This window comes from Centrocercus urophasianus, unplaced genomic scaffold, assembly GCF_019232065.1.
Source record: "Centrocercus urophasianus isolate 14NV4802_14NV808 unplaced genomic scaffold, USGS_Curo_1.0 seq_12, whole genome shotgun sequence".
Classification (NCBI taxonomy): Eukaryota; Metazoa; Chordata; class Aves; order Galliformes; family Phasianidae; genus Centrocercus; species Centrocercus urophasianus.
The window spans coordinates 44563809-44588956 of record NW_024884364.1 but is presented as its reverse complement, the minus strand read 5'-3'; the positions used below and the strand labels follow the sequence as shown (position 1 = coordinate 44588956).

Below are 25148 nucleotides of genomic sequence, written 5' to 3'. Positions count from 1 at the left end.
GCTATGTTCCATCACTATTTAGCAAACACAGCTGAACTTTACAGCATTCATTTTTACCTTGCACTTACGTTATGGCCTTTGTACCCCTAACAAGACAGAAATAATGTTGTGTAGGCCATTTTACCTGTGACATTTCCTAATTTGGTATCACTTCATTATTTTATCTAAGCATTTCTGAAGGCTGCACTGAAAATAATGCCTTCTGTTTTATTCTGCTGGCCCACAACATCAGAGGTAGATGTTGGTGGTATAGAAGCAGGGGCTGAACCTTCCCACCAATATTCCCTTATATGTTGTTGCTGTGTGACAGATCGCAGCAGAGGGGCACTCTGACAAAAGGGCACCTGAATGAAAGTGCATATGAAAAAATGAGGTGTCATTGAATGCCTCCATGCAAAAAAAAAAACAAACCCCAAAAACAAAAATACCGGCAGCCATTGATGTTTATTGATGCTACTGATGCTCACTGAATGTTTGTGGATAACAACCAGTGGATGTGAGCACAGTGAAGGGTGAGTGGTGTGTTTCAGCAGTGGTAACAGTGACAGTGGGTTACCTCCACTGGTGCAGATTGTTATGAGTGTGGCACACAGGCTTTTATTTGTTACTGGTGACAAAGTGTAGCTCATGGTGGTGATTATGTTGAAAAATAGTATTTTGTAGCTGAGAATTTGTTCTATCAAATAGTGTTATTTGTATTTGTTGTAGTTTCCTTGGAAATAAACAGGAAGCATTACTTTCAGAGCAACCTACATATTTTTTATAGGCTGTTTTGTCTAAAACAGTTCTAATAGATGGCATCTATCCTCAGATACCATCTTTTACCACATTTAAAAATGTGATTATCTTGAAGGCTCAAGCATAAAGATAAGGAAATACATAATCATGAAAAGATATTCTCTTTGGTGCAGAAGTAGATTGCAATTATTCCTAATTAATTCTAGTGCTGCTGAGATCAGTATCTGGTTGAATACAGACGACTTGCCAACAGGATGCTAATTTCTTCCTTCTGAGCACGCAGTTTTTCTGTTTTAATTTAACTGATAACGGAGGATTTGCTGTGGTAGCTACAGCTGTTTTTTTGTTTTTTTTTTTTTACCCTTGTTACATCTGATGCTAAATTTCACAGCTGATCAGAAGAAGCTACAAGCAAATGCCTCCTGAATTTGGGCAATACTCATATGCTTATCTTGTAGGACAGAACAGAGGAGAGAGGGGTCTGTGGGCAGATCCGTCAGTATCAGTTTGCATCACATAAAGGAAAAGCTGGATATACCAAGGAAGAAGAAAACGTGTCAGTAACGGCATGAGATTGCTGTGCACTGGCTTGAGTGACTGGAGTAAGTGAAAGGTAATACAAAATTGAAAGGTAATACAAAAATGAAAGGTAATAAAAAAATTTCATTTCATCCAATACCAGTGCCTTCATGTCTTCCGAACAGAAGAATGCATTTGATCAAGGCTTTCTGGCAGTGTTGTGAGGGTGGAAACATACCATGGGTATGTTCACACTGGGGAACGTTTGTGGTGTTCCCTCAAACCACTGTGGGCACCCAAGAATCCATACAGAATCACAGAACTGTAGAGGCTGGAAGGGACCTCCAGAGATCATCCAGTCCAATCCCCCTGCAAAGCAGGCCCCCCACAGCAGTCTAAGACAAGGGAGAACAGTGGGAAAACCACACTTCATAAACTCCACTTCTCACAGAATTATTATTTTAATTAGGAATGCTGTTAACTGAATTACTTTTCATCTGCAGCTCCCTTGTGAGTGTTCTCAAAATAAGATACTAGGATATTTCTGAATCTATGGGATCGTCGAAGATTTCTGGAGCTGACCTTTAAAACATCCACAGAATAAAATGTCCTTCTTGAGAACATTGGCAGCTATGACATTTCTCATACGGCTTTGGTTTGTAAGTACTCCAGACATCAGACTGCCTCTGAACATCTGTTCGCTGAATATCCCTGAGAGACTGGGTTTGTGCTGCAGATTTCAAGCATCCCTAATCTTCTGTAGAACACCATCATCTTAGTTCCTTTTGCTGAAATGTGTTTACTGTGGATAACTTAGACATAACATTGGTCTGAAAGCTGAAAAAAATTTTTTTTTAAATCTTGAAGAAGTTTGTAATACTCACATAGAGTCATCCAGTTTAGCTATTTCTTTTAGCATTCTCCTTTCTTTTTATTTCATTTTCTTTCCATGGTATTTCCTATCACTGGACCAGTTGTTGGCTTTTTAGATGATGATGACTTTTCTTTGAGGTCCCTGCTCAGAATGTACACTTCCATTAAAGCCTCAGTGACAATTTAGTAAGGTAGAAAATTATAATCTCATGTTTGAGATTGAGCCTCATCTGGCACACTTTCTTATTGCAGATCTTTACAGTAAGATAGATGTCTTACTGTAAATACTTAGGCCATTATCCTGCACATCCTTAACTTTGCAACTATGGGCAGTGGAAATTCAGTATTCTTTCATAGATTTTAAACTCAAGCAAATACAAAGAGATCTGGCCCTCAGGGTCAGATACCTGTCTGTACATAGTTGACACAGGAAAGAATCAATTAAGATATAAGGCATAGTAAAATTACTCCCCAAAATCAGTATAGCCATACTTTAGTTTTGACTGTAGACATTCATACTTTATAAACTTTTCATACTGCTTTATCCCTATATTGCAAGTTAATAAATATGAAATCAATGCCATAAATATTTCTAGGAATGAATTAACTCTTCTGTAGCAGGATACAGAGTTCAAAAAATCTACCTTGTTTATGTTGAATGACCAAAATGAAAAATAAATTGGCAGCAAAGAACAGAAAAATAAACCCCATGACTTTGAGTAAATATTTTTCCTTTAAATCAGTTACTCCTTGAGCAAATACACTCATTAAATTATAATGAGTTTCTCCCTTAAACTATCCATAGTTTTCGAAAGGTCAAGGCTTGCTAGATGTATGTCATTTAATCTGTGTGGAAAGTACAACAGTGTTTGAAAGCACAACTGCTCTAACACAATTGCTAGAAAAAAGAGGATGCGTGTTCACTGTGCATCTCAGCCTCGGATCCTGTAACAGGGGCTTCACTTCTCAGCTGTTCTACTTCAAAATGATTCTGTGGTTTCCACAGATCCTTTTATTGTTTTCTACTACTCAATGGGGATACTGCCCAACTGGATTGAATGCTAAAGCAAAAACACCAGACATCCCTAAGAGCTTTAGTTTATAACGGGAATGTTTTGGAAAACCTTTTGTCTCTAGCTGTTCATAGAGCCCTAAAAAATTAGGGTGGGATAATCCCAAGTTTCACCACAGTGATGCTGCACCAGAACATCAGAGTTTGCAATAGTAATTATGAGCGTAATTGAAGCATTGTTGTAGGAAATGTTTGTAAAATGTCTGACTGAGTGCAAGAGAGTAGCGAGACATCCTGTGGCCAAGTTCCAATTGTTTCTTTTAATACATGGGCCACAAGAGGTTGATTTGCCACACCCAGAAGAGTAAACAGGAAAGGCTGCATCCCTTGGGTTGTTCTGCAGTGGTATGTAGTGAGGTGAGGTGTAGGATGCAGCCAGGCATTGCATGCAAGCAGTAAGCTTGGGTACAGCACAGAGCCTCAGCCCCCTGCACTCCTGTGTTAGAGATCCTTTGAGACAGGCCATCTTTCCTTCTTGTTTTTGCCTGGCTAATCTCCAGTGTTACAAATCTTCCACGATTTAGAGCTGAATATTAAAAGGTGGCATCAACCATAGATTCCAAATGATGCCCTCAGGCACAGAAGCAGGATTTTCTAGTCTCAGGGGCTATATCCCCTAACAGAAATGAAGAGAGTTCTCTGTCAGCTACAAAGAGGGGAAACATCTTCAAGTCAGTTACAAGGAGGGGAAATAATGGGAAGGTTCCCATATAACTTGCAGATGAAAGTATAGAAAGGGAGGATATGGCTCATAGTGTTAAGCCTGGCAAGGAGGATGGTGGAGGGATGATAGAATCACAGAATCACAGAATGGCCTGGGTTGAAAGGGTCCACTTTAATCATCTAGTTTCAACCTTCCTGCTATGTGCAGGGTTGCCAACCACCAGTCCAGGCTGCCCAGAGCCACATCCAGCCTGGCCTTGAATGCCTCCAGGGATGGGGCATCCACAACCTCCTTGGGCAACCTGTTCCAGTGTGTCACCACCCTCTGAGTGAAAAACTTCCTCCTAATATCTAACCTTAACCTAATAAAGTTCTCAGGTTGCCCATAGCCAGGGAGCTGTGACATTAATTACTCTAAGGAGGGGTATGAAAGAGGGCAGAGATAGCCTGGAGATGCTTTTTTCTTCTTTTATTCAAGAGATGCTTCCAAACCCTGACCTGTCCTTCTTGCTATGTCACTGACTATTGTCCCACCCAGACAGAGCTCTCCGTGTGGATGCTGTGTCCCCGCACTTCTGTGCATTCCCTTCCTGATGCACAGCTATGTGACACAATGCTAATCAGTAGTGGAAAACCTGGAGCTAGCACCAAACAGCTGGTGTGTCACAACAGCCAGGCCCAGTGCCATTCACAAGTGATAGTTTGGATTCCAGAAAGGCAATTTTGCTATTATTCTTCACCTGAGCTTGTCACCTTGGCACAGGCAGCTGTACTGCTTCAGTTTGTGAGCCAACTAGTGTGGCTCCTCCCACACGTCTCTGAATGTAGCTGTGTGGTGGCCAGATCGTTCATGCAGGATAACTTCTGAAGCTTGTAATCAGGTTCTGCATTTCACCAACTTATTTCCTGTTAGTTACTGCCATGACAACTCAGGTTACTCCGGGTTTAATGTCAGAAATTACCTTCTGCCTACTAGTCCTTCACACATTTATTTGCTCCCCATTACCCTTCTAGAGCATCTGAATGCCCTGCGAACATTGTCCATATTTCAAAAGACTGCTGTAAGATTATGAATATTTTATTTGTACTACTAACAAAAAATGTTGGCAGGACTGTGTGGGAAATACAGCAAAAGTAGGAAGGGTACTGTATCCTTCTTAGTCCCACTGAGACAAAATCCCAAGTCTCAAGAATGTAACTGATCCTCCTCACATGCACCTTCCCTCTCTACCACGATGAGATTTAATATCTAATCCCTACATAGTGAATAACAGTCAGCTGTCAATTGCCTGAAATTCTTACATGGGACAAAATGAAGAGCACGTGAACCGTGACACAAATAATATCTTAACAATATTTAGTCTTTGCTTCTCAGCACTGGCAGTGAGAATGCACGTAACTAAAAAAAATCAGATTTTCTATAATGATCAACATTGTTGGCGCAATAACATAAAAAGTATGTATACATGCGGAGACTGGCCTAGATTTCAGGCTCAGTCCTGTTCTTACTTTAAATCTCAGCTTTAGATACCTCAGTAGCAAATCTACAAAGGATTTTCGGCAAATACAGTTGCAGAAAGTACAAACCATTTCTGCAAATGAAGAATAGATGAGAGGGAGCAGAGGGGCAGCGCTGAGCTCTGCTCTGTGTGACAGCGACAGGGCCCGAGGGAACGGCGTGGAGCTGCGTCAGGGGAGGGCGGCTGGGGGTCAGGGAAAGGGGCTGCACCACAGCGCGGTGGGCGGGGAACGGGATGCACAGGGCTGTGGGCACGGCCCCAGTGCCGGAGTTCAAGGAGCGTCTGAAAGGGGCTCTCAGACATTGGGTTTGGTTTCGGGTGGTGCTATGTGGAGCCAGGGGTTGGACTCCATGATCCCTGGGGATACCTTCCAAGTTGGGGTATTTGTGATATTGTGTGTGGGAAGCTGTTGTGGCTGCATCATATGTCACTAAGTGAGGAGCTTAGCTGGAAGTACTCTGTAATGTGCTGGCCAGCTAGTTGTATTCCTTCCTGAAGTCTGTAAGCAGGAGAAAGTGCTTGAAGAGGGATGTGAAGGAACATTTTGCCTTACACTCCAAGTGTCTTCAACAGGAGAACAGCTCCTGGGGATACACCACAAACCATGTAATGCTCTGCCTTCACTGTGGCACAGGTGAAGCTCTCTTGACAATACGGAATATCCCATGGACAGCTCTACAACTTTGCCTTTCACACAGGTAAAGAGCAATGGTTTACCTCTGTGGTACCTTCCCCTTCTTGCTGATTGCTGACCATGAACAGGCAGGTGATAAAAGCTGTTTGGGCTAACAGCCCAGCTGCTATGCTATCTTCTCTGTCTCCTGTATGTGCCTTTAATGGCTGTGATGGTCAGAGGCTGTCTCTGCTGTAAAAAGCAGTGCCAGATCCATATGAATGCAGCTTGGGACTCTTTCCTCCCAAAGCCGTATCTCCAGTACCTGTTGTTAGCTTGGAGGGGAGGGAAGAGGAGGAAGAGGAGGCTCTTATCAAGGCACAACAGCCCTGCAGCTAAGCCTTACCACCCAGCTTGCCCCACCAGTCAAGGCTGCCCAGCCCCTGGCCCTTCCCGCAAGCAGGCCCTGCCCTGGGGTGAGGTTATGAAAAGGTAATGAGACCTGGGCACAATGCTGTGAAGGATGGAGCAAGGCTCTGGTGGCTGGAGCTGCACCAAAGGCTTCAATTGCATTGCAGATAGAGTGTCAGTGATAGCAGCTTTTGCATAATGCACAATGCAGCACAAGTGCACCCTTTCTAAAGCTGATGCTGAATGAAGAGATTTGCCACAGGCAGGTTACAAGCTTTATGGCACAGTGCATGTTCCTGCAAAAAATGCCTGCAACAATGCTTGCTGCAGTTGCAAAGACATTATTGTAGCTGTGTTTGGTCTGGAAAAATTGGTAGTATAAATTCTTGTCACTTGCCTCCACTATCAGTGGTCATAGTTGAAGCTGTAACACTTTGCAGCTGATCTGTTTGTGTTTTACACTGAGTTTGTGAATTAACTAGAGGACTAGGTGGACTACTTGCTCTGTTAAAATGTAACAGAGCATACTATTTTCTTCAGGTCATACTGTTTTCCTTAGGTAAAAGCTGCACACAAAGCATGATTCTGCAGTAGCAGCATTGAAAGCCCTTTTTGGTCAGTAGATTATCTCATAACTCAGCATTTCTTGGATTTTTTTTTTTTTTCCCAAGTCTTAAGGCAAAGTTTTGGGGAGGTAAATTAGCTGACTAACACACAGAGAAGTAAACACGCAGTGGCTTTTTATTTAATCAATACTTCTTGAAGTAGAAAACACACATTTTGGTTTGCATTAGAGGCTTCATTGAAATAATGTCTCTGTGCTATTCTGCGATGACTGTGCACTCAGGAGCACGAGTGCCAGTAAGAGTTTGTTAAAAGAAACAGGTGGTGGAACATTAGCAACCTCACCAAGCACTAAGAAATGTTCTTTAATTATAATCCATGCTCTTGTTATCACCTTTACACCTGACACGTGCCTCCCTCCTTTTCTGTGGTTATACTGCAAGACAAATCTTTTAACTCGCATCTGTGAGCAAAGACAGTTGTGGGCCCCTCCTATTTATTTGTGTTTTCCTGCATGTGACTTCCAGGGATGTGTATGCCTTCCTCGAGTAGCACTTCTTGGCCCAGCATTTCAAGCTGCTGCTGATAAGATCTGCAGGAAGCATTGCCCTGCAGTGTGGAAAGGTGTAGTGCATTCTAGCAGGAACCAGATGCGTGGATTGCTGCTGGAGGCCTTGTGAAATTCCTGTGTTAAAGTATAGAGGAACCACTTTTTCTAATGCTTGGCTTGTTGAGCGACCCCTTGCATCTACAAAACATAAAAGGAAGTAGACCATCTTTCAAAACAAAACCTAAATTACAGTGGATGTACACCTAAAATACTATGTTTTTCAATTTCACATGGAGCCAATATTTTAAAAGAAATAAACTACCAAGGGCTTTGATGGAAACGAGGCTCTACTTTCACGGAAAGTTATTGAAAAGTAGTGTCCTCTTTCTGGCATTGATGTTATAGAGGAGTGTGCATGCGCTTAGCCTGGTGCCACTGATGCTCACACCACATGCTTTAGTGTCTGTAAAAAGACTTTGTAAAATGACTATTCTAAACACAGCTAGTTGTGATACCACTGCAAGTTTTCAAAACTTTCCTGTATCTAAGGAACCCCACGCAGCAGTAAATCAACACAATGTAAGTATTTATGCTTTGCTGGAAAAAAAATAATAATGTCCCTTAGGTAAACTAGACTGAAATTTGACTTCTCTAAGTATGGTTTGGATCTGTGTGTGGTCCTCTTTTCCTCATTCCCTCTCCACCCAGACAATAAATATTTGGATATTTGTCAAATATTTTATGAGCTCGATAGTTATTTTCTATGGTGCACTATGGTTCTCAGTTGCTTACTGAAAAAACTGACACGAAGCGCATCTCCCACAGTCTGCTCAGAGAAGGCAGTTCTCATTTATAATGCCATTCAATTCTTGAAAACACTGAATAGGTCAAAGCTAGGAAATAGGTGCTATTTCTCCAGTGTTTTTCATGCATTAGAGGCATTAACAAGCTGGAAGACAGGGAATCAAATTTTATGGTTCACTAACCATTTATCCTTATTTTCTTAGAGATAGCACATCTTCAAGCAAGCAGCAACACGAAGAATAATAAAGGATCTGTACTCTCAGCTAGAGTATTTACACGCTGAATTGATACATGAATCTCCAGGGCTGTCAATTATGTTCCAAGTGTGCTTGAAGCAATGGGCGTGAAACCTGTGCAACCAGCTACTTGTCACCAAAGCCTTTATTCATTTTGCAAAGAAAGCAAACAAAAAGAATTGTTATTAGTAACAATGGGTGAGATTCACTGGAGCTGATCTGGGAAAATGACAGTTTTGCAGCCAAATATTTTCTTGTGTATCTGAAGCTTCGCCCAGTGATACATGGAACACTGTCACTGTCAACAGGACGCAGCTGTCAGACAGGTTTTGTGCCTTTTGGCCAGGGCACACTTAGCAGGGTCTGAGCCCTAAGATGAATGAAATAATGCACATGTTCTAGTTTTCGGCCTTCGGATTGTACTGCTCAAACATATGTATATAATTATTCCCAAGATCCCCATATTGAAATGGATTTTTTTAGTGTTGATTATATATGTTGTATTATACATGTCTGTCTATACCGATCATTTCACTCTGAAAAAAAAAAATACTTATCATACATATTACTAAAATTACTACTGTTCCTACTATCAAAACTTTTGAAGCAGTATTTATTCTTCTTCTTTTTTTTTTCTTTTAATAATGCTTTCATCTCCCTCCCACCCTTGATCAAGGAAGTGTTTGTAGGACTGCTGCTGGCTGTTTCTAAAGTCACTGTTGTTATTTGGGTGGGGAGGAAAGGAGGACCACACACAGATCTAAAGCGTACTTTGATAAGTCAGATTTCACTCCAGTTTACATTACTGACGTGATTCTTTTCCAGCAAACAATAAATACTTACATTGTTTTGGTTTACTGATGGGCACTGCTTCTCAGTCATTAAAAAAAGAAAAAAAAATTAGTAGCCTATACTGACATCACAATTTGCCTGTAAACAGGAAGGTTTAAAACATCTCCCTATCTACTTGTACGGCTTCAGTTACCACTGAGCATCTGTCAGTCTGAACTTATGTACCCTCATAAGGACTACAGCACAGATAGGAAACGGAGGCACACTGCTGGCAGACCCAGCAGCGTGGTGCTATCCTTGCCACTTCATGCAGAAGTAAAGGGCACTGATTTCCCTGCCTCACCCCTCAGCCTGTGAGGGTCAGTCCTTGGTCAAGGGGTCAACAAAGAAGAAAAAACTGTCCAGAGGGAAAAATTAAAAATAAAAAAGCTGTGTCTGCAGTAACAGGTGCACCTGTGGGAAGACAGACCACAGGACTTGTGGTAGTGGGTGTTGTCAGTGTTTTCCTGCCCGTCCAACTCAGAAGAACTTAAGAGAAACTGGAGCCAACGCACTGACAAACGTCTGCTGGTGTCTGCTGAGGTACTGCAGAAGGGAGTATTTGTGATGTTAACAGCACAAATACTGAGCTAGTCAATTGTCAGCAAGTATCTTCAGTCACAGGAAAATGTAAAATGTCAGTATTTTTTTTTTGTCCATCTTGTTCAAGTTCAGCTGTTAGACAGCTGTTTTCCATCAGCTGATGTGAAGATAGGATCTAATTTCACAGGACTGCTGTTATTAAACACCCTGCAATCAGGTAAAGCCCCATGCCATCTCTATAATGCTGGTGCCTTTTCCTCTGACCAGCATCTTGTACCGGACAGAAGCTGGCAGCCCTGATGCAGCCCAGCCTTTGCTCTGCTGCACCTTCTCCTAGGGACTCACGTTGTTACTCTGAGTTTTCTAATTTGGGCTCCAGAGTTCACTTTCTGAGATACAATTGCTCTCTTTCCAAACAGTATGTTTTACAATGACAAAACACCACAGCAAAACATCCACTATCCCTAAGGGAACAGAGATTTCCCCATTAACAGTCCCTTAACACTCTTATCATAATCATGAGCTATGCAGCTGGCAATAACTGCAAACCACAACCATGCAGCATTCTGAGCACTGAGAAGACTGACACATGTATTCATGGCAGAATAAAAGGTTTGCATGTCTTGTGCAGGTTAGGAGGTACAGTTGCATGGTGTGGAAAGGATAAAGTAATTTTCATAGAAAAGTTTGAGTTAGAAGGAACTATTAAAGGCCATCTAGTCCAACTTCCCTGCCAATGAACAGGGACACCTACAGCCATATCAGGTGCTCAGAGCCCCATACAGCCTGACCTTGAGTGTCTACACAGACAGGGCATCCACCACCTCTCTGCGCAATCTGTGCCATTGCCTCATCACCCTTACTGTAAAAACTTATTCTTTATATCCAATCTAAATATTCCCTCTTTTAGTTTGAAAGCATTTCCCCTTTGTCCCGTTATCACAGACTCTGCTAAAGAGTCTGTCCCCTAAGAAGGGGAGAAGAAAGACCTTACAGCCCCCCTTTAGATATTGAAAGGCTGCTACCAGGTGTCCCCAGGATGCTGAACAGCCCCAGCTCTCTCAGAGTTGTCCTTGTAGGAGACATGTTCCATCCCTTGGATCACTTTTGTGCTCCTCCTCTAGAAATGCTCCAACAGGTCCATGTTTCTCCTGTACTGAGGACTCCACATAGGAACGCAGTACTCCAGGTGAGGCCTCATCAGTATAGAGCAGAGCAGCAGGACCACCCCCCTCACCCCGCTGGGCACGTTTCTTTTGATGCAGCCCAGGATACGGTTGGCTTTCTGGGCTGCGAGGGCACATTGCTGGCTCACATCCAGCTTCCAATCCACCACTACCCCAGGTCCTTTTCGGCAGGGCTGCACATCACACTGCTGGGCTGTGCCCCGGCAGCACCTCCAGCAGCAGCCAGCACTTTACGAGAGACTGCCGGTGCCCTCGCCGCACAAGGAGGCACACAGCTCCCAGCCGACGGCTTTCCGTGGCGGCGCTGCCCCGCGACCCCGCACCGGGCGGGGGGCGGGAGGGGGCGCGGCCTGCACCTTCCCGTCGCGGCGCAGCCCCGCCTCCCTCCCGCCCGCCAGCCAGCCGCCGCCACACCTCCCCCGGCGGCTCGGCACCCGCTGCACGCCGAGCGGCTCTGCCCCGCCATGGAGCAGGGGCCGGCTGGGGCGCCCGCCGCCGTGGCCGCCGCCGGCGTGCTGGTGCCTCTGAGCGAGAGCGAGCAACAGCGCTACTCGGAGCTCTTCTCGCGGTGCTGCCCGCCCCCCGAGGCGGCCGCCGGGGGCAGCAGCGTGGGGGAATTGTTCCGGGCCTCGCAGCTGCCCCCGGACACGCTGCACCAGGTGGGTCGGGGCGCCGAGGGCGTGAGGAGGGTGAGCGAGGGGCGGCGCGGAGCTCTGCGGCACCGCGGTGCCTCGGCTGCGGCGCCGAGCTCACCGAGAGCCCCGTGCCGGCGGGCTGCGGCGGAGCTCCGGAGGTCCCGCAGGGTTGAGGAGGGAAGCCCCGCTGCCGGACCGGGGGTTTCACGTGCTGCCGGGGATGTCGTTTCTCGGCGGCCTTTATTTGCCGAGCGGAAAGAAGCGGTGTCGGCGCCGGGTGGGAGCACGGAAGCACCTGGCTGCGGACGGAGGGATCGGAACTCTGCTGTTCTGCCGAGAGCTGTCAGCCCGTCTCTCCGTGACTCCGTGTTACGTAAATCCCTATCGCACAGGTGGAAGCGGGGATGCTTCCTGCGTGTTTTTGTCCTCGCTTCGCTATTTACCAGCCGTGCAAACTGCTGTTGCTTTTCTTTGAGTCGCACCGTGGCCTTCGTCTTCTGTGTAGAGCACAGGGGTTGCCCACAGGGCCAGCTCCAAGAGTCCAATTTCAATTAGCGAGGCTTAGTTATGGAGCGTGCTAAAGCCCTGTTGGCAGATTTGTGTGACTTTGGCGTAGAGTTGTAGAAAAACACTTCTTATTTTTGCTGTGTAGGTCCTTATCCTAACTTTGGAGTAAATCTTGCTGTGTTATCACTGTCTGCTTTGGGGGTTTCTTTGGGGGTTGTTTGGGATTTAATGTGTGACTTAAGCCTGGAAATGCCATTTTTTCAATATTCTGAGTTTTCTTTTATTTTCCCCCCACACTATTTTAGATTATTTCTTGGTATGTTTATGATGTGAAGTGAGTGTTACTGGGAAGCAGGTCTGTAATTGGCTTCAGAAATCGTCAGGATAATAAGGCCTTTGGGACCTGGGCTGTTTCTCTCCCCTTTCCTGCCTTCTCAGTCTTGTTTGTGTGGCACCAATCACAGTCTGTGACTGGAGCTCCTGTTCCAAAGCCCGCTGCTGTCAGGTGCTCTTATTAACATTTTCTTGAACTGGAGAAGAAAAAAAAAAAAAAAAGAGAGAGAAAAATTAACATTATGGGGGAGAAAAAAGAGTAAAACGTGAGCCTTCTGATATGAGAAAAACTTTTCTTTTTTTCCGAAGACATTAGCTGATGTTTTGTCTTTTATTATTCTCTGAAACTGCAATTAAATGGTTTCTGTTTTAAAAAAGCCATGTACTGTGCTAACAGTTATGGGTACAAGGCATAGCAGTGCATGGCATCTGTTTTTTCCACTAGCATCGGTAACATGCGTTTTAAGCAGAGGCAGCTCAGCTGGGTTAAGATAACATGATTTCTTTTAAATAATTGTTGACTGTGGAAGTTTTCTTAAAACAGAATGTGCCCTTTTAAAATCCCCATCTGCCACAACTAGTGCTTGGTGACTTGGCATCCTTACCAACCCACTGAGCTACATTTGTGTGACTTACAGATTTTCATCCTCGTGGTTATTCATTGAGGAGTGGTTGTACTGATCCACATGCTCTCAGCTGGTCAGTGTCACAGCAGTGCTGAGGTGGTGCTGTTGCCTTCAAGGTGTTATGGTTTGGGATAGAACAGTGAGACATGTTCAGAGAGGTGGTAGATGTCCCATTCCTGGAGACATTCAAGGCCAGACTCGATGGGGCTCTGAGCACCCTGATGTAGCTGTGGTGTCCCTGTTCATTGCAGGGCAGTTGGATTAAATGGCCTTTAAGGGTCCCTTCCAACTCAAACCGTTCCATGATTCTGTGAAAGAAGGAGCTTATTGTTATCAGTCTTGATAGAGATTTCTTGTTGACTGGGAAGGTGTTGAACTAAGTAATGGAAGTCTCCTTCTGCCATCATTAAATGCATCATCAGTTTGTAGTCTAGACACACATCAGGTGGATGCAGGAATGTAGCAGTTCCTGTGGAAAAAACAAGGACATGTGCTCCTAAATAGCAGTCAGTGTTCAGTTTGGTTTGAGGTTCGTTGGCATGATACAGGAGGTTATTTAGATGAAACTGGTAAGGTAGCTGAGAGCAGATAGATAATGTGAGGGAATGTGCCAGAAGAGGAAGTGCTCGAATAAATAGGAAACAATCCAAGAGCAGTCAGGTCAGAAGGAGCAGATGGTATGCACCCAAGAGCTGTGAGTCTCGCTAAGAATGAAGTGCTTGAATGCAGATTCATTAAATACAGGCTTGTTAAAATCAGCTCTTCTGCTGGGCTGTACAGTACAGCAGAGGCTGCAGCTATTGAAATGGCTTTAAATAAAAGGCCAAGGAGTGAACCTAGCAAGAAATTGTTCAGTTCTAGAGAAATTATTGGAGTTACAGCTGGAATTAAAAATGTAAAGCACTTTGTGTGACTAGGGAGGGCATGGTAGCAACTGTACAGTGTGCTTTCTGCAGGCTGTCAATGCACAGGGTTGTAATGTGACTGGGGCTGGCAGGCATCTTCAGAGGATCCCAGTCCTCCCGAGTCTGTATAGCTATCCCAGCATCACAGGAGGCAACAGTGGCTGTTCTGCCTTGTCCTGTTTTGGGCACTCAAGAGTGACCCCATTTTAAAGCTGGCCCTCAGTGAGTACAGCCTCTGCTCGTTGGCTCCTTGGATTCCAAATGCATTTGTTTTGTATGCCACATGCCAATGGGCAGAGGTTTGTGTAGATTTCAGGTAAAATAGAGCTTTATGTGTAGTTATCATCTGCTGATCAGCAAAGAAGAGATGGCTTGTGCTAGTTCTGTTGTTTGCCTGTGTTACTGTGAGTCTGTGAAGATTCTGGGAAATGAGGGAGCAGGAGGATAGGACTCAAGTTTTACACTGGGCTGCTTATCTTTGTTATTAGTTTTTGACTTAATTAATTTTCATTCGGTTGGTCTGTTGGAATCTTTAATTCTAGTTTTATAAACTGTAGTCTTATTTGTGGGCTTGCAGTATCAGCACAGAGATCCAATTCTATTAAGAAAGCACATTCTTTCCTCCACAAATGAACAAACCGCGTTATTTTGAGCTTTGAGGATGACAAGTACTAATTGTATGACTTTGGAAGCTGCACAGAGATGCATTTTTTAGTTAGACCTCTCCATCCAGTTCTGTGTGAATGGAGAATTCAGACTGGGGGTCTTGCTTTTTCTCCGCACGGTCTGTGTGTTGTTTTGTGTTTGTGGTAACCTGTCTCTATAGTTACACTGAATTGTTTATCTGTCCTGTTGTGTTCAAAAAGCAGAAGTGTGGATAGATTAAAAAAGAGGTTGGGGGGGGGGAGGGCGAGGGGGAGGGGGGAGAAGTTGCTAAGCTGCTATTTGCTGTTTCATTGGAAAAATGCTAGCAAGGGTTCACTTTTCCATCATTTATTTTTCATAGGCATGAATTACTACCTGCATGATAGCTGGGGTGGCATTAACTGTATGCTTAGAATGCTTTTCCTGGGCGGAAAAGAACGGTGACAGTTAAAATAGGAGCTTTTTGAGGGAGAAAAGTCTGGACTAATTGTTACTTGACAAAAAGTAAAATTCATTCTGTTGTGCTCTCACGCGGAATTCAGCATTAAGCTGTTTTCAGCGCTGGAAGTGCGATTGAGCTGACAGAAGAACACCAGCTCTGTCAAAGAGGTGTTAGGTAGGAATGCACGTGGAGAAATTGCATCCAGTTGACATCTTTGAGTCAGAAAGAAACAAAGAGGGGGTGCAATTTTCTGTAAGTGTTACAGCAAAAAGAAGAAAGGAGAACTGACATTGTGGTGTCGGTTCTTCTGGCCGCAGTCCTCCAAACTATCATTGCATTCCTAAGGTCTCAAGCAGACCTGCGTAGGAATGTGTAAATTGGAGATATATAAGAACATTAAAAAAATATATAAATATTTATTTATATATATATAGTACCGAGGTAGAGAGTAGAACTTCACCTGAAACAACCTTGACCATATATTCCATTAAAAACAATTCAGTGTTCCTAGTGCATCTTAGAACTGTCTACCAGTTTAAACTATCACTTAGCAGTCAGAGGATTAGTAGTTTGGAGTGTCTCTCAGTTGTGATGTAAGAAACTGCAGAGGCTGTTCTTTCTTATGTGTGTTTCAAGCTGTAAAACCTGAGGCTTCTGAGCCTGTTTGATGTAGACTTCTCATCAGTGGTCAGAAATAGAATCATAGAATGGTTTGGGCTGGAAGGGATCTTTAAGATCATCTATTTCCAACCCCCCTGCTATAGGCAGGGACACCTCCATCTAGATCAGGTTGCTCAGAGGCACATCCAGCCTGGCTTTCAACGCTTCCAGGGAGGTGGCATCTGCAACCTCACTGGGCAACCTGTTCCAGTGTCTCACCACCCTCCTGACCCAACCTGGTCAAGGCCTGCAGACTTTGTTGATTAACCTTCATTGCAACCAGCTATGAATTTAGCAGTTTGTTTTCCAGTAAAACAATGCTTTGCTCTGCCAGTGATTTAAATAACTGCGCAAGAGGGATTTAGGAAGAAAGTCAATTGGGATGAAAATGAACAACTTTCATTCTTTGTGAGGGAGTGCTGCAGAGTGAAGCAATGATGAAGAATTTTTATTTTTTTTTTTTTAAGCAAGTGTTTTTGTTTTGGTACTTACACAAGAGCAGTAGGTTCACTGAACAGTCAGTTGCAATCTGCAGCCACGTGCTGTCAGTATTAAAGTCTTTACCTATGGGCTGACTGATGTGGTTTGCAATTTGCGTTGCAATGGAAGGGTTACAAAGAGAACCCACCTGCTTCATGGGCCATTTTAGTGCAGGTGCCTTACAAAGCAGGGTTGGCGTGTGAAATTTGCAGAGCTTAGAAACTTAGCAAAGGCAGATTCGCAAAAGCCAGAACAAGCATTTCTATGACAAGAAATCAGGATAAATAACCTACTTAAATTTAAAATACGATGATTTGGGGAATGTGTTTGATACGCTATTTGTAAAGCACGATTCTTTGATGTATTAACATCTGAACATAGCAGCAGCATAGTAAAATAAAACATTAATAAGCAATACATGCTAGTTCAAATGATTGTCTGCAAAGTTGAGTGTGTGAGTTGTGGATGATTAACTACAAAAGGCTGCTGGAGTAGAAAACCAATCATGGACAATAAAAGCCTCCCTTTCCAGTAAAGGGAATGTTTTCTTTTTTCCAGTGCTCACTGACCACTGCGTATGATTTGAAAGCTGTTGGGGAAAAACCTGGTTGTCTTCCTGCAACTTGGAGCAATAATGAGGTGGAAGCCTGTGGGAGGATGAGATTTGTTAGTTCTGTGGTCTGTAGGATGCAGTGAGCAGAAGTAATCAGCGGAATCACTAACTGCAAATTATGCTTTATTTGTGAAAATATTTTAAACAGAAAGTATGTTTTTGTAAACTCCCAAGTGCTTGTATGCGTAAGAAATGGGCACTTTTCATCTTCTAGCAGATGAAAATAGTCTGCATATTTTTCAATGAATTCCAATTTTCTTCTAGGTTTCTTTGCATCAATCACAGGTAGATGATACCTACACAGGAAGATATCTCCCATTAAAGGACATAAAGCAAATTGCTTGAGAAATAAAAATTAAGACATATTGTATGCTATCTAGTTACTTAAATGTCATTAAATATACTATTTGTTAATAAAACTAAAATTGTTGTACCTTATAAATTAAAAATTGTTTTTACGACCGACCGATGAGACAGACCTTTACCAATGTGGCTTGCTCCGAAAGTAATGCCACCTGTTTATTTCTGTGGAAAGTGCAGTAGATACGAAGAGCACAGTAACATTGTTTGTTAGAGCAAATCCTCAGCTGCAATACTCAATGCAGTCACTGCCATGAGCTGTGCATTTTTGCCAGTGGTGAACAAGAACTTGCATGCTGTGTTCATAAGTCTGCACCAGTGGAAGTGACCCGAGTGGTGTGTCAGGCAGTGAAGAGGCAGGCAGAGAGATGTGAAGCCCCACCAGATGCAGTGAGATCTGCTTGGACTAACGCAAAGTTCCATGCTGCATCTTAAATGATCTCTTGTTCCTGAGTGAATCATTCACTGGCTATCCTAATGAATGTAAATTACTGAGCATGGCTACAGTTGTGCCCAGTGTGGAGCAAGGTGGCTGGCAATTGTTTTTTAAGAAACAGACTTGAGAAACTGTGAGTAGCTTGGTTACCAGAGTACATTTGCAGCCAGTGTTTTCTTCTGCTTCTTTATTTTTGAACTTTGTTTTTTTTCTATTTTTTGTTTCCCTCCATCCAATGCCCCCAAGCAATCTCCCCCATCAGAAAAAGCTGCAAATGATTCTTTCACTATCTCCTGTTTGTATCTGTATAGTCGTGTAATCTGGATTTGCGTCTCAACCTCTCCTCTTCTGTAACAGGAGATGGCAAAGCACTGCTCCCTTGAACAGGGCCATACCTGAAACACTGGATCCAGAACTCAGAACTGCCATTGGCTTGGTGATGCTGAAAATTTCGAGTGTGCTAATGGCAAGCACTCAGCTGAGCTGAACGTGGCTGTAGAGTCTGTTTGCTCATTACTGTATGAATCATGAAGCTGAATTCCACCTTCAATAGCAAATGTCTGTAGTGTTAGTTTATTATTATTATATATTTCAAGTGGTTTTGGCATCAGCTTTTCAGACTATTATTATTATTTTTCCTTCTTCTTGGATTCTCTTTCTGCACCAGCAAACATTAGCTCAGCTTTGGCACAGGTAGCGTTTCACATTTCATGCGTTCTTTACTTATGGCATAATTTATGCACTGATGTCCTATGGAAGCCAATGCTTGGTCTTTCAGAATAAAACAATGTGTCTAATCTGCTAAATAGGATGGGAGATCTGGGCTAACAAATACAGTCAGAATTATTTTGTTACCAATTGTAACAGCAGTGGAGCAGTAAAAGATGAAGCACTCAATAGTTTGGAAGGCCAAAATAAAAGTAAATGGGAAAGGAAGCAACAACAGCTCAGTACTGTCCTTTATATATTTATTTATTTTGCTTTCCTTCCTCTTGGAATGATCGCTGCTCTTATAAGGAACATCTTATTGTAATTTTCGCTTCCTTTGTTATCTAGGGAAAGAAAAGTACGAATAATGACATTAGTTGTGCTACAACATGCTTGTCCACCTGGAAAACAGAGATGATGTAATCCTTGGCTATGTCCACTGCTGATTCTTTAAAGACCTGCATTCTTCAGCAGAAAGAGAGAATGTTTAATTTAGGCACAGACATGTAGGTTCTGACTGACTGAGATGCATTTTGACACTTAAAGTGCAAGTTGGTTGAGATGACGATCGTTTTAGTCTTTGGTTTAGTGCTGTGGAACAGAAATTTTAAGCTGCTATTCCTTGTGACTTATTGATCCAAGCTATAGGAAAACGAGGTCAAGAATGGTCGGGAAGCATCCTCTGCACACACACCATATGCAGTGATGTTGTCAGCTAAAATTGAATGCTTTCAGTTAAGAGATCTTTTGACAAGCCTTCAGTCACACAAAAATAATGCGTACATCTCAGTAAAACAAGATGTAAATTTCTGTGATATTCATTATGTTAAATGTATAACTAAAGAAGGCAATACTTGCATGCTTACTGCATTGCTTTTAGAACTAGCTGCTCAATGTGCTAGGGAAGTGGACTCAGGAAATGTGCCAAATACAATAAAATGTAGGAAATCACACTGCTGTAAATACAGTGTAAAAAGGCTTTCTTTAGGAATAATAATAATAATAAAAAAGATTACAGTAATGATAGATAACAGACTGCATGTGGTTTGTGTTTGTGACAAAAATACCTCACAGGGTCTCTGTTTTCCTCTGTATTAGCGGAGTCTCCCTTTGTCTCCAAAGCAGAACAAAACCTGGAATTACATTTTCATAGAAAACACCAGAATTTCTTGCAGCCTCCTGAAGCAAAGTCTAACATGAACAACGTTCACAAGAGAAGTTGATTTGGACAGATATAAAACCCCATAATTTATTCAACTAAATCAGAAGATTTTGTTTAGAACTGCTTAGGTGTTCAAGTGCTGGCATTTTAAATAGATAAATTTTGGAAAGGAGATTGGTTGGTTGTTTGTGCACATCATCTCTTGGTCCCGCCTGTTAGTTAGACTACTTTTGCTGTTAGATGTAGCCTTGGTGGTGGCCAAGCAGCTTGTGGTGCCCCACGGGTGTGACGTGAGGAATTGTGAGAGCAAGGGTGTGAACTGTCAAAACTAGAGCTTCCATAAGATTCTGTGGTACCTTTGTATTAATGTGTCCTGGAGCAAAATATTTCATTTCTTAGCAGAATCTTGAAAAGCTCATTGAAATCTGAATGTTCTTTTAAGAACACTAAGAAACCCAAGATTTTTTTGGGTTTTTTTTTTTCCCAGTTAGTTAAGTTCAAGATGACTGGACCTGGTTGTTTCCATCTAGCTGTGGAGGATTTACCTGCTTGTTGTGGAAAATAACTGTCGTGATTTTTAGCAACTTGAAGCACTTTGTACTGCTGCCCTCAGAATGTCCCATCTCCTTTCTTGTTTGGCTGGTATTGCTTCACTTATGAAAGGTGGAGGACTCACAAGCGTGGAATATCAGATCTGCAGTGCAGAGTTGTCAATAACTGATTCTCATTCCCAGCAGTGAGAAGCGAAAAGCATAAACCTCTGAAGAATGAGTTGTTTTTTTTTTTTTTCTATTGAAGTTTCATCATTGAAGTTATGGAAGACCTGCATAACTGTAGCTGCCAGAAATGTTCTCCATTTTTGCTGTGAAGACATATCCCATGCAGACAGCAATGTTCCTTGCTATTCTAGTATCCTCTTCTGTAAATTCCGAATTCAGCATGAATGGTAAAAGAAAAAAAAGAGGTCCTGAACATTTTTCTTTGGACTCAAAATACAGTAATTCCATTCTTCAACAGAGTAAGAAAAAAACTGAAAGTACTGCATTTCCAGAGCAATTGTATTTTTCTTTGAAATGAAGGTTCCTTTCTGCTGTGGTAGCTGAGATGTCTGTGCCTTCCAACAGCTTTCTGTGCTTCTGATGCTTACGTGGGATCCCTTTCATTTTTGGTAGAAAGCATAGAGAGCATGTAAGGCGAAACTAGTTTTCCATTACAAGAACTTCCAAGAAGAGGAGGCGTTAGGTGAGCACGAGGGAGGAGAGGTTTTGAAGGACTGCAGTGAATCCTTCTCAAAGCTGTGGTTTGGCAGGATCAGCCAGGTGTCAGTGTGTGCTGTTGGACAGTATCTGGTCTGGGAGATCAGTAGGTAAAAATAAATCCCTACATCACTGATGACTGTTGTTCTCTGTTGTGGAATAATAAAAGGCAGAAGCCAGGAAACTGCTTGTTTCTGGTTTTTATTAGAAGCTGTAAATACCATGGCGATGAGCAGGTTATAAATACAAATGTCTGCTGCAGATAGAACTTGAAACAGGGTGGAACCTGATAACCTTTAAAGAGAGGTAATATGAGATTTAAAATTATGCTCATTACTGAAGCTTCCTGCAGAAGCTATGAAAAGCCTATGAATAGTATGGTTGTGGTTGTTTTTTTTTCTTTTTTTTTTTTTTTTAAGGCAAAACCAAGAAAGTTGCAGAGCTGAAATCTTGTTTTTAGGTTGTGGTTCTTGTGTGATGGCACCAAAGTCAGAAGTGAAGAGGCCCTTAGCTGTGTTCTACACTTTCTGTTGTACCACTGTAACAAATAGTATGCTTGGGGTTTTCTGATGCTTGTAACCTGCTGCTAGCCATGCCTAAGTGGGGACTTGTTTTAAAACAAACAAACAAACAAAAAAAACCAGTATTAAAGTATTATTCTGAATCTATATTTCACTTAGAAAATAATACAGCCATCGAGTCATACCCTTCAAGAAGTTTTTTGAATGTTTCGCGAGGAAGGAAGCCAAATGGGAGCCCCTGTGTTATGGTGCTCCAGCACCGGGTACCACACGGTACAACTGGCCAGAGCAAGTGTTGTTTCAGGGCAAAAGGCAGCAGCACCAGGCAACGCTGCTCTCAGCAGGGAAATAATTCTTCATGTTATTTACATTGAGTTATCAGTCACCTGCTCTCTTTCTCTCCCTGTTCTCAGCTGTATCACAGTAATTACACCTCTTATTTGAACTAATCTACATCTGGGTCCTCCTTGAGGAGGATAATCGCCGAAGGACTATTTCTCTTATGGAAGTGCTAATCAGCTGTTTTTAAAAAGCTGCTTTTTTTTTTTTTTTTTTTTTTTTTAAACCATGTACATACTTATTTGTAGGGAATATGTGTGAAAGACTTCTAAATTCAGTCTAGCAAGATGGTTTATTTCCATATAACCCCTGAATTTAAGCCCTGCAACAAAATAGGGCACTCTGGAATTGTGGCGAATGTATTCTCTTCAGATGTTGAAGGACAGATCTTAAATATCTCTTAGTAGGTGAAATATCCAAAAGAGCAAATGTAGAAGATAAGTGTTTACAGCTTTTTTTTTTTCCTTTTTTTTTTTTTTTTGATCACTGTACAGTATAAAGTATTTGGTGCTAAGTGCAAATTTCAGTGTCAACCGTATTTATACTGACATAGGCATGGTGATATTTGTGTCCTTCTAGTAACCTTCTAGTCACTCAAGTGTAAGTTAAGTTTCAAAAGAGGAGAGAGCCTGCAGTATTTTAATGAAGAGAAAGAGGAGCAGTGTGTCAAGGACTGTAGATGTGGGATGCTTCTAAATAAACGGATTAGAAGAAATTTTCCATGTTCGCGATTCACTCCTATATAGAGAATGCTGGCAAATCAAGTTTTTAAACAGGTAGTTGCAGAACCATCCTATGCTCAAGTTGGCTAAAACAACATTTTTTAGTTTCTATAGCGCTTTCTGGTTGTGTGACATAATAATGATGTGACTTTATATAGCTCAGAGATTCACTAAGTTTGTCTGAAGTGCTCAAGTCATTTGGATCAACTCTAAATATTTGAAATTTTACTTTCTTTTCTGATGTCTGTTGCAAGGCATCAGTTCTTCCAAGAAGCATTGTGCAGCAGTTTTATTTTATTTTGTTTTGAATTAAGCCATGGTCACTGTTTCTGTAAAATGGTAGCAATTTTATACTGAAAGAGCATACCAGAGTTCTGTAGTTTCAAGGGAAGGAGGATTCAAATCATTAAGTAACACTCATTACCATAGAGAACTACTTCCCTGCAGTAAAGCTTAAAGGATTTAAAACTAAAATTGCTTTTCCTTCCCATGAAATGTGAAATATAAAATGTTTATTTAGGCTTGCTACTGATGTTTCTGTTCTTTTAGGTATTTGCTGGTCCATGCTGTTTTTACCTTGTTATATGTTTCACTCTTGCTGATGCAGCATTTTCTTGTGGTCCACCTGGGAGAACTGCTACAAGAATCACATTGAAAATATTCACCTGCAATAGGAACATTCAGTTAATTTCTCCTGGGGAGAGTAATTCATCTATTACCAAGGTTGCAAGCAGAATAAGAAATCTATTTATATTCCTGTGTGTACATTCATCAGTCTCATTAGATACCAAGGTAGACTGTCAGCATTTCACATCTGCTATTTTTTTGAATGCTTAAATGGCTGATGATATATTTGAGTTTCTGAATGTATAATCTACTCTTTGGGGGAGGCACCTTTCCTCTCATTCTCCCTGGGGAGTTTGCTTAACGTGCCTTCCATCTCTTTATCTAACTTAGACTTTCAGCTCCTGCTAAGAATGACTTAGCAACTAAGTCTTTGGTTACCATTATATGGCTGGCCATGGGCATGTCTTCGTGAAAGGTCTTGACATTTCCTACGTAACTGCATGGTTTCAGCTGAAAATTAGCATAAAAATGAGTTATAGTCTCCTTTATTACTGCTGATTCCACTTCATCTTTCTTAATGTAATCTAAAATTTCCCAATTTCCCGTGTCATAGGTTGAAGTTGATATGGCCTGGTTTTGAAATAAATGAGGCTTCTGCAATAATGCTGTTAGTTCAGCCCAGTATTAACTTTTGAATTTGTTCATTGCCAATAAAACTTCACAGAAAATTAAGAGACTTTGACGAGATGTAGTTCCCTAGTTATGTGAAAGACCCAAGAGATTTGGTAAAGGCAAACCCCAGTCATTTTCATTCTGAGGGAAATCTCCCTAGTCTCGTCGAAGAATTGATGAGAATGCCACTTCATGGCAAGAATCTAAAGGAAATTGGGATTCATTGGTTCTGCTGCTCATGGGTGGCTTTTTCTAGGAACCAGTGTTATTATTAAATAGTGGTTTGGCCGTGAGGTAAAAGAAAGGTTGTAGAAGAGCACTTTAAAACTCACCATGCTTGAACATAAGGAGGGGGGCAAAGGAGAGATGGGTCTCGCTGTCATCTCCGGGATGCTATTTTGGTGCCTCTCTGCCCCCAGCCCTCCCTACGCTGCTCCACCTGCACTGCTCTTTGTTCCCTCGGTTCCAGCTGGCGGCCTCCATGAGCCAAGGGAGCTGCTGCTTCAGCGCTTCCCCGCATCTGCCAGGAAATAAATAAATAGTGGGGAAAGAAACGGAAGGGATGCGTTCTCGTTCTTTATGTCAGCTTTGCTTAGGGCTTTTTTTAATTGTATGTCTCGCAAAAGTGTATCACTGTGAGAAAATTTCCTTGGAACTAGAGCTGAATCCTGTTGCTGCCTTGGTTTCTTTAGTTTTCTGGCATTAAGAAAAATGCAAGGGCTTCAACACTGATGCATCAGAGCTAGATTCTCATCTTTACTGCTATTAAATACACCATTGCTGTTGAGAGGTTTGGTGCAGTGCCCTGAAGGCTTGCCAAGCGTTGTGTTCTGTCTGCATGCACTCTTGCTCATGCAGTGCTTTGTAAGGAGTCTCGTGCCTGTGCACCTGCAGGTAGGCAGCCCAAATTGATCCTGGTGTTGCTTTGGCAATTTGACCCATATCCTATAATTTCCCTCTAACTCTTCTTCTGGAAAGATGAAGATTACATGGTGGCTCTATTTCTGCTCCTTTTGTACCCTTGCTTTCTCCTGATGTTTCCAGCCTCTGTGGTTGGGTCCCAGAGAAAGCAGTCCCAGTCCTTTTCTTGTTGTTCTCTGGTGCCCCAAGTGATATTTTATCCCATGGATGGAATTCAGAGCAGATTACATTTCTGCTGTCTTTTTTTCCTTACCTTAGAAGGAAAGTTTGCCTTATCTTCCAGTTTCCATTACAGACATGTTTAGGTATAAGCACTGCAGGGAAATACTTCCTTGCACAAAAAATGCACAACTATTTCCAATGGAATTAAAAAAAAAAAACAATGCCATCTTGTTGCTGAAGCATTTCTGCTGATATTATGTCTTGGAAAGGAATATTTAACAAAATTAATTGAGCCGTATTTTGCCTGACTGTATACCTTCTGACTTTGTAAATGTGTTAGAGGTTTTAAAAC

The 25148-nt window shown here is 42.3% G+C and overlaps 1 protein-coding gene across 2 annotated transcripts in view; it reads left to right on the top strand.

Annotated features, from left to right (window-relative positions):
* The first annotated feature begins 11588 nt into the window (after positions 1-11588).
* The window catches only part of REPS2 (RALBP1 associated Eps domain containing 2), a 95735-nt gene continuing 82175 nt past the window's right edge, over positions 11589-25148 (top strand). For both annotated transcript variants that reach the window (XM_042810174.1, XM_042810173.1), the window contains exon 1: positions 11589-11783. In XM_042810174.1, the coding sequence (XP_042666108.1) occupies positions 11589-11783 (195 nt within the window). The remainder of the gene's footprint in view (positions 11784-25148) is intronic.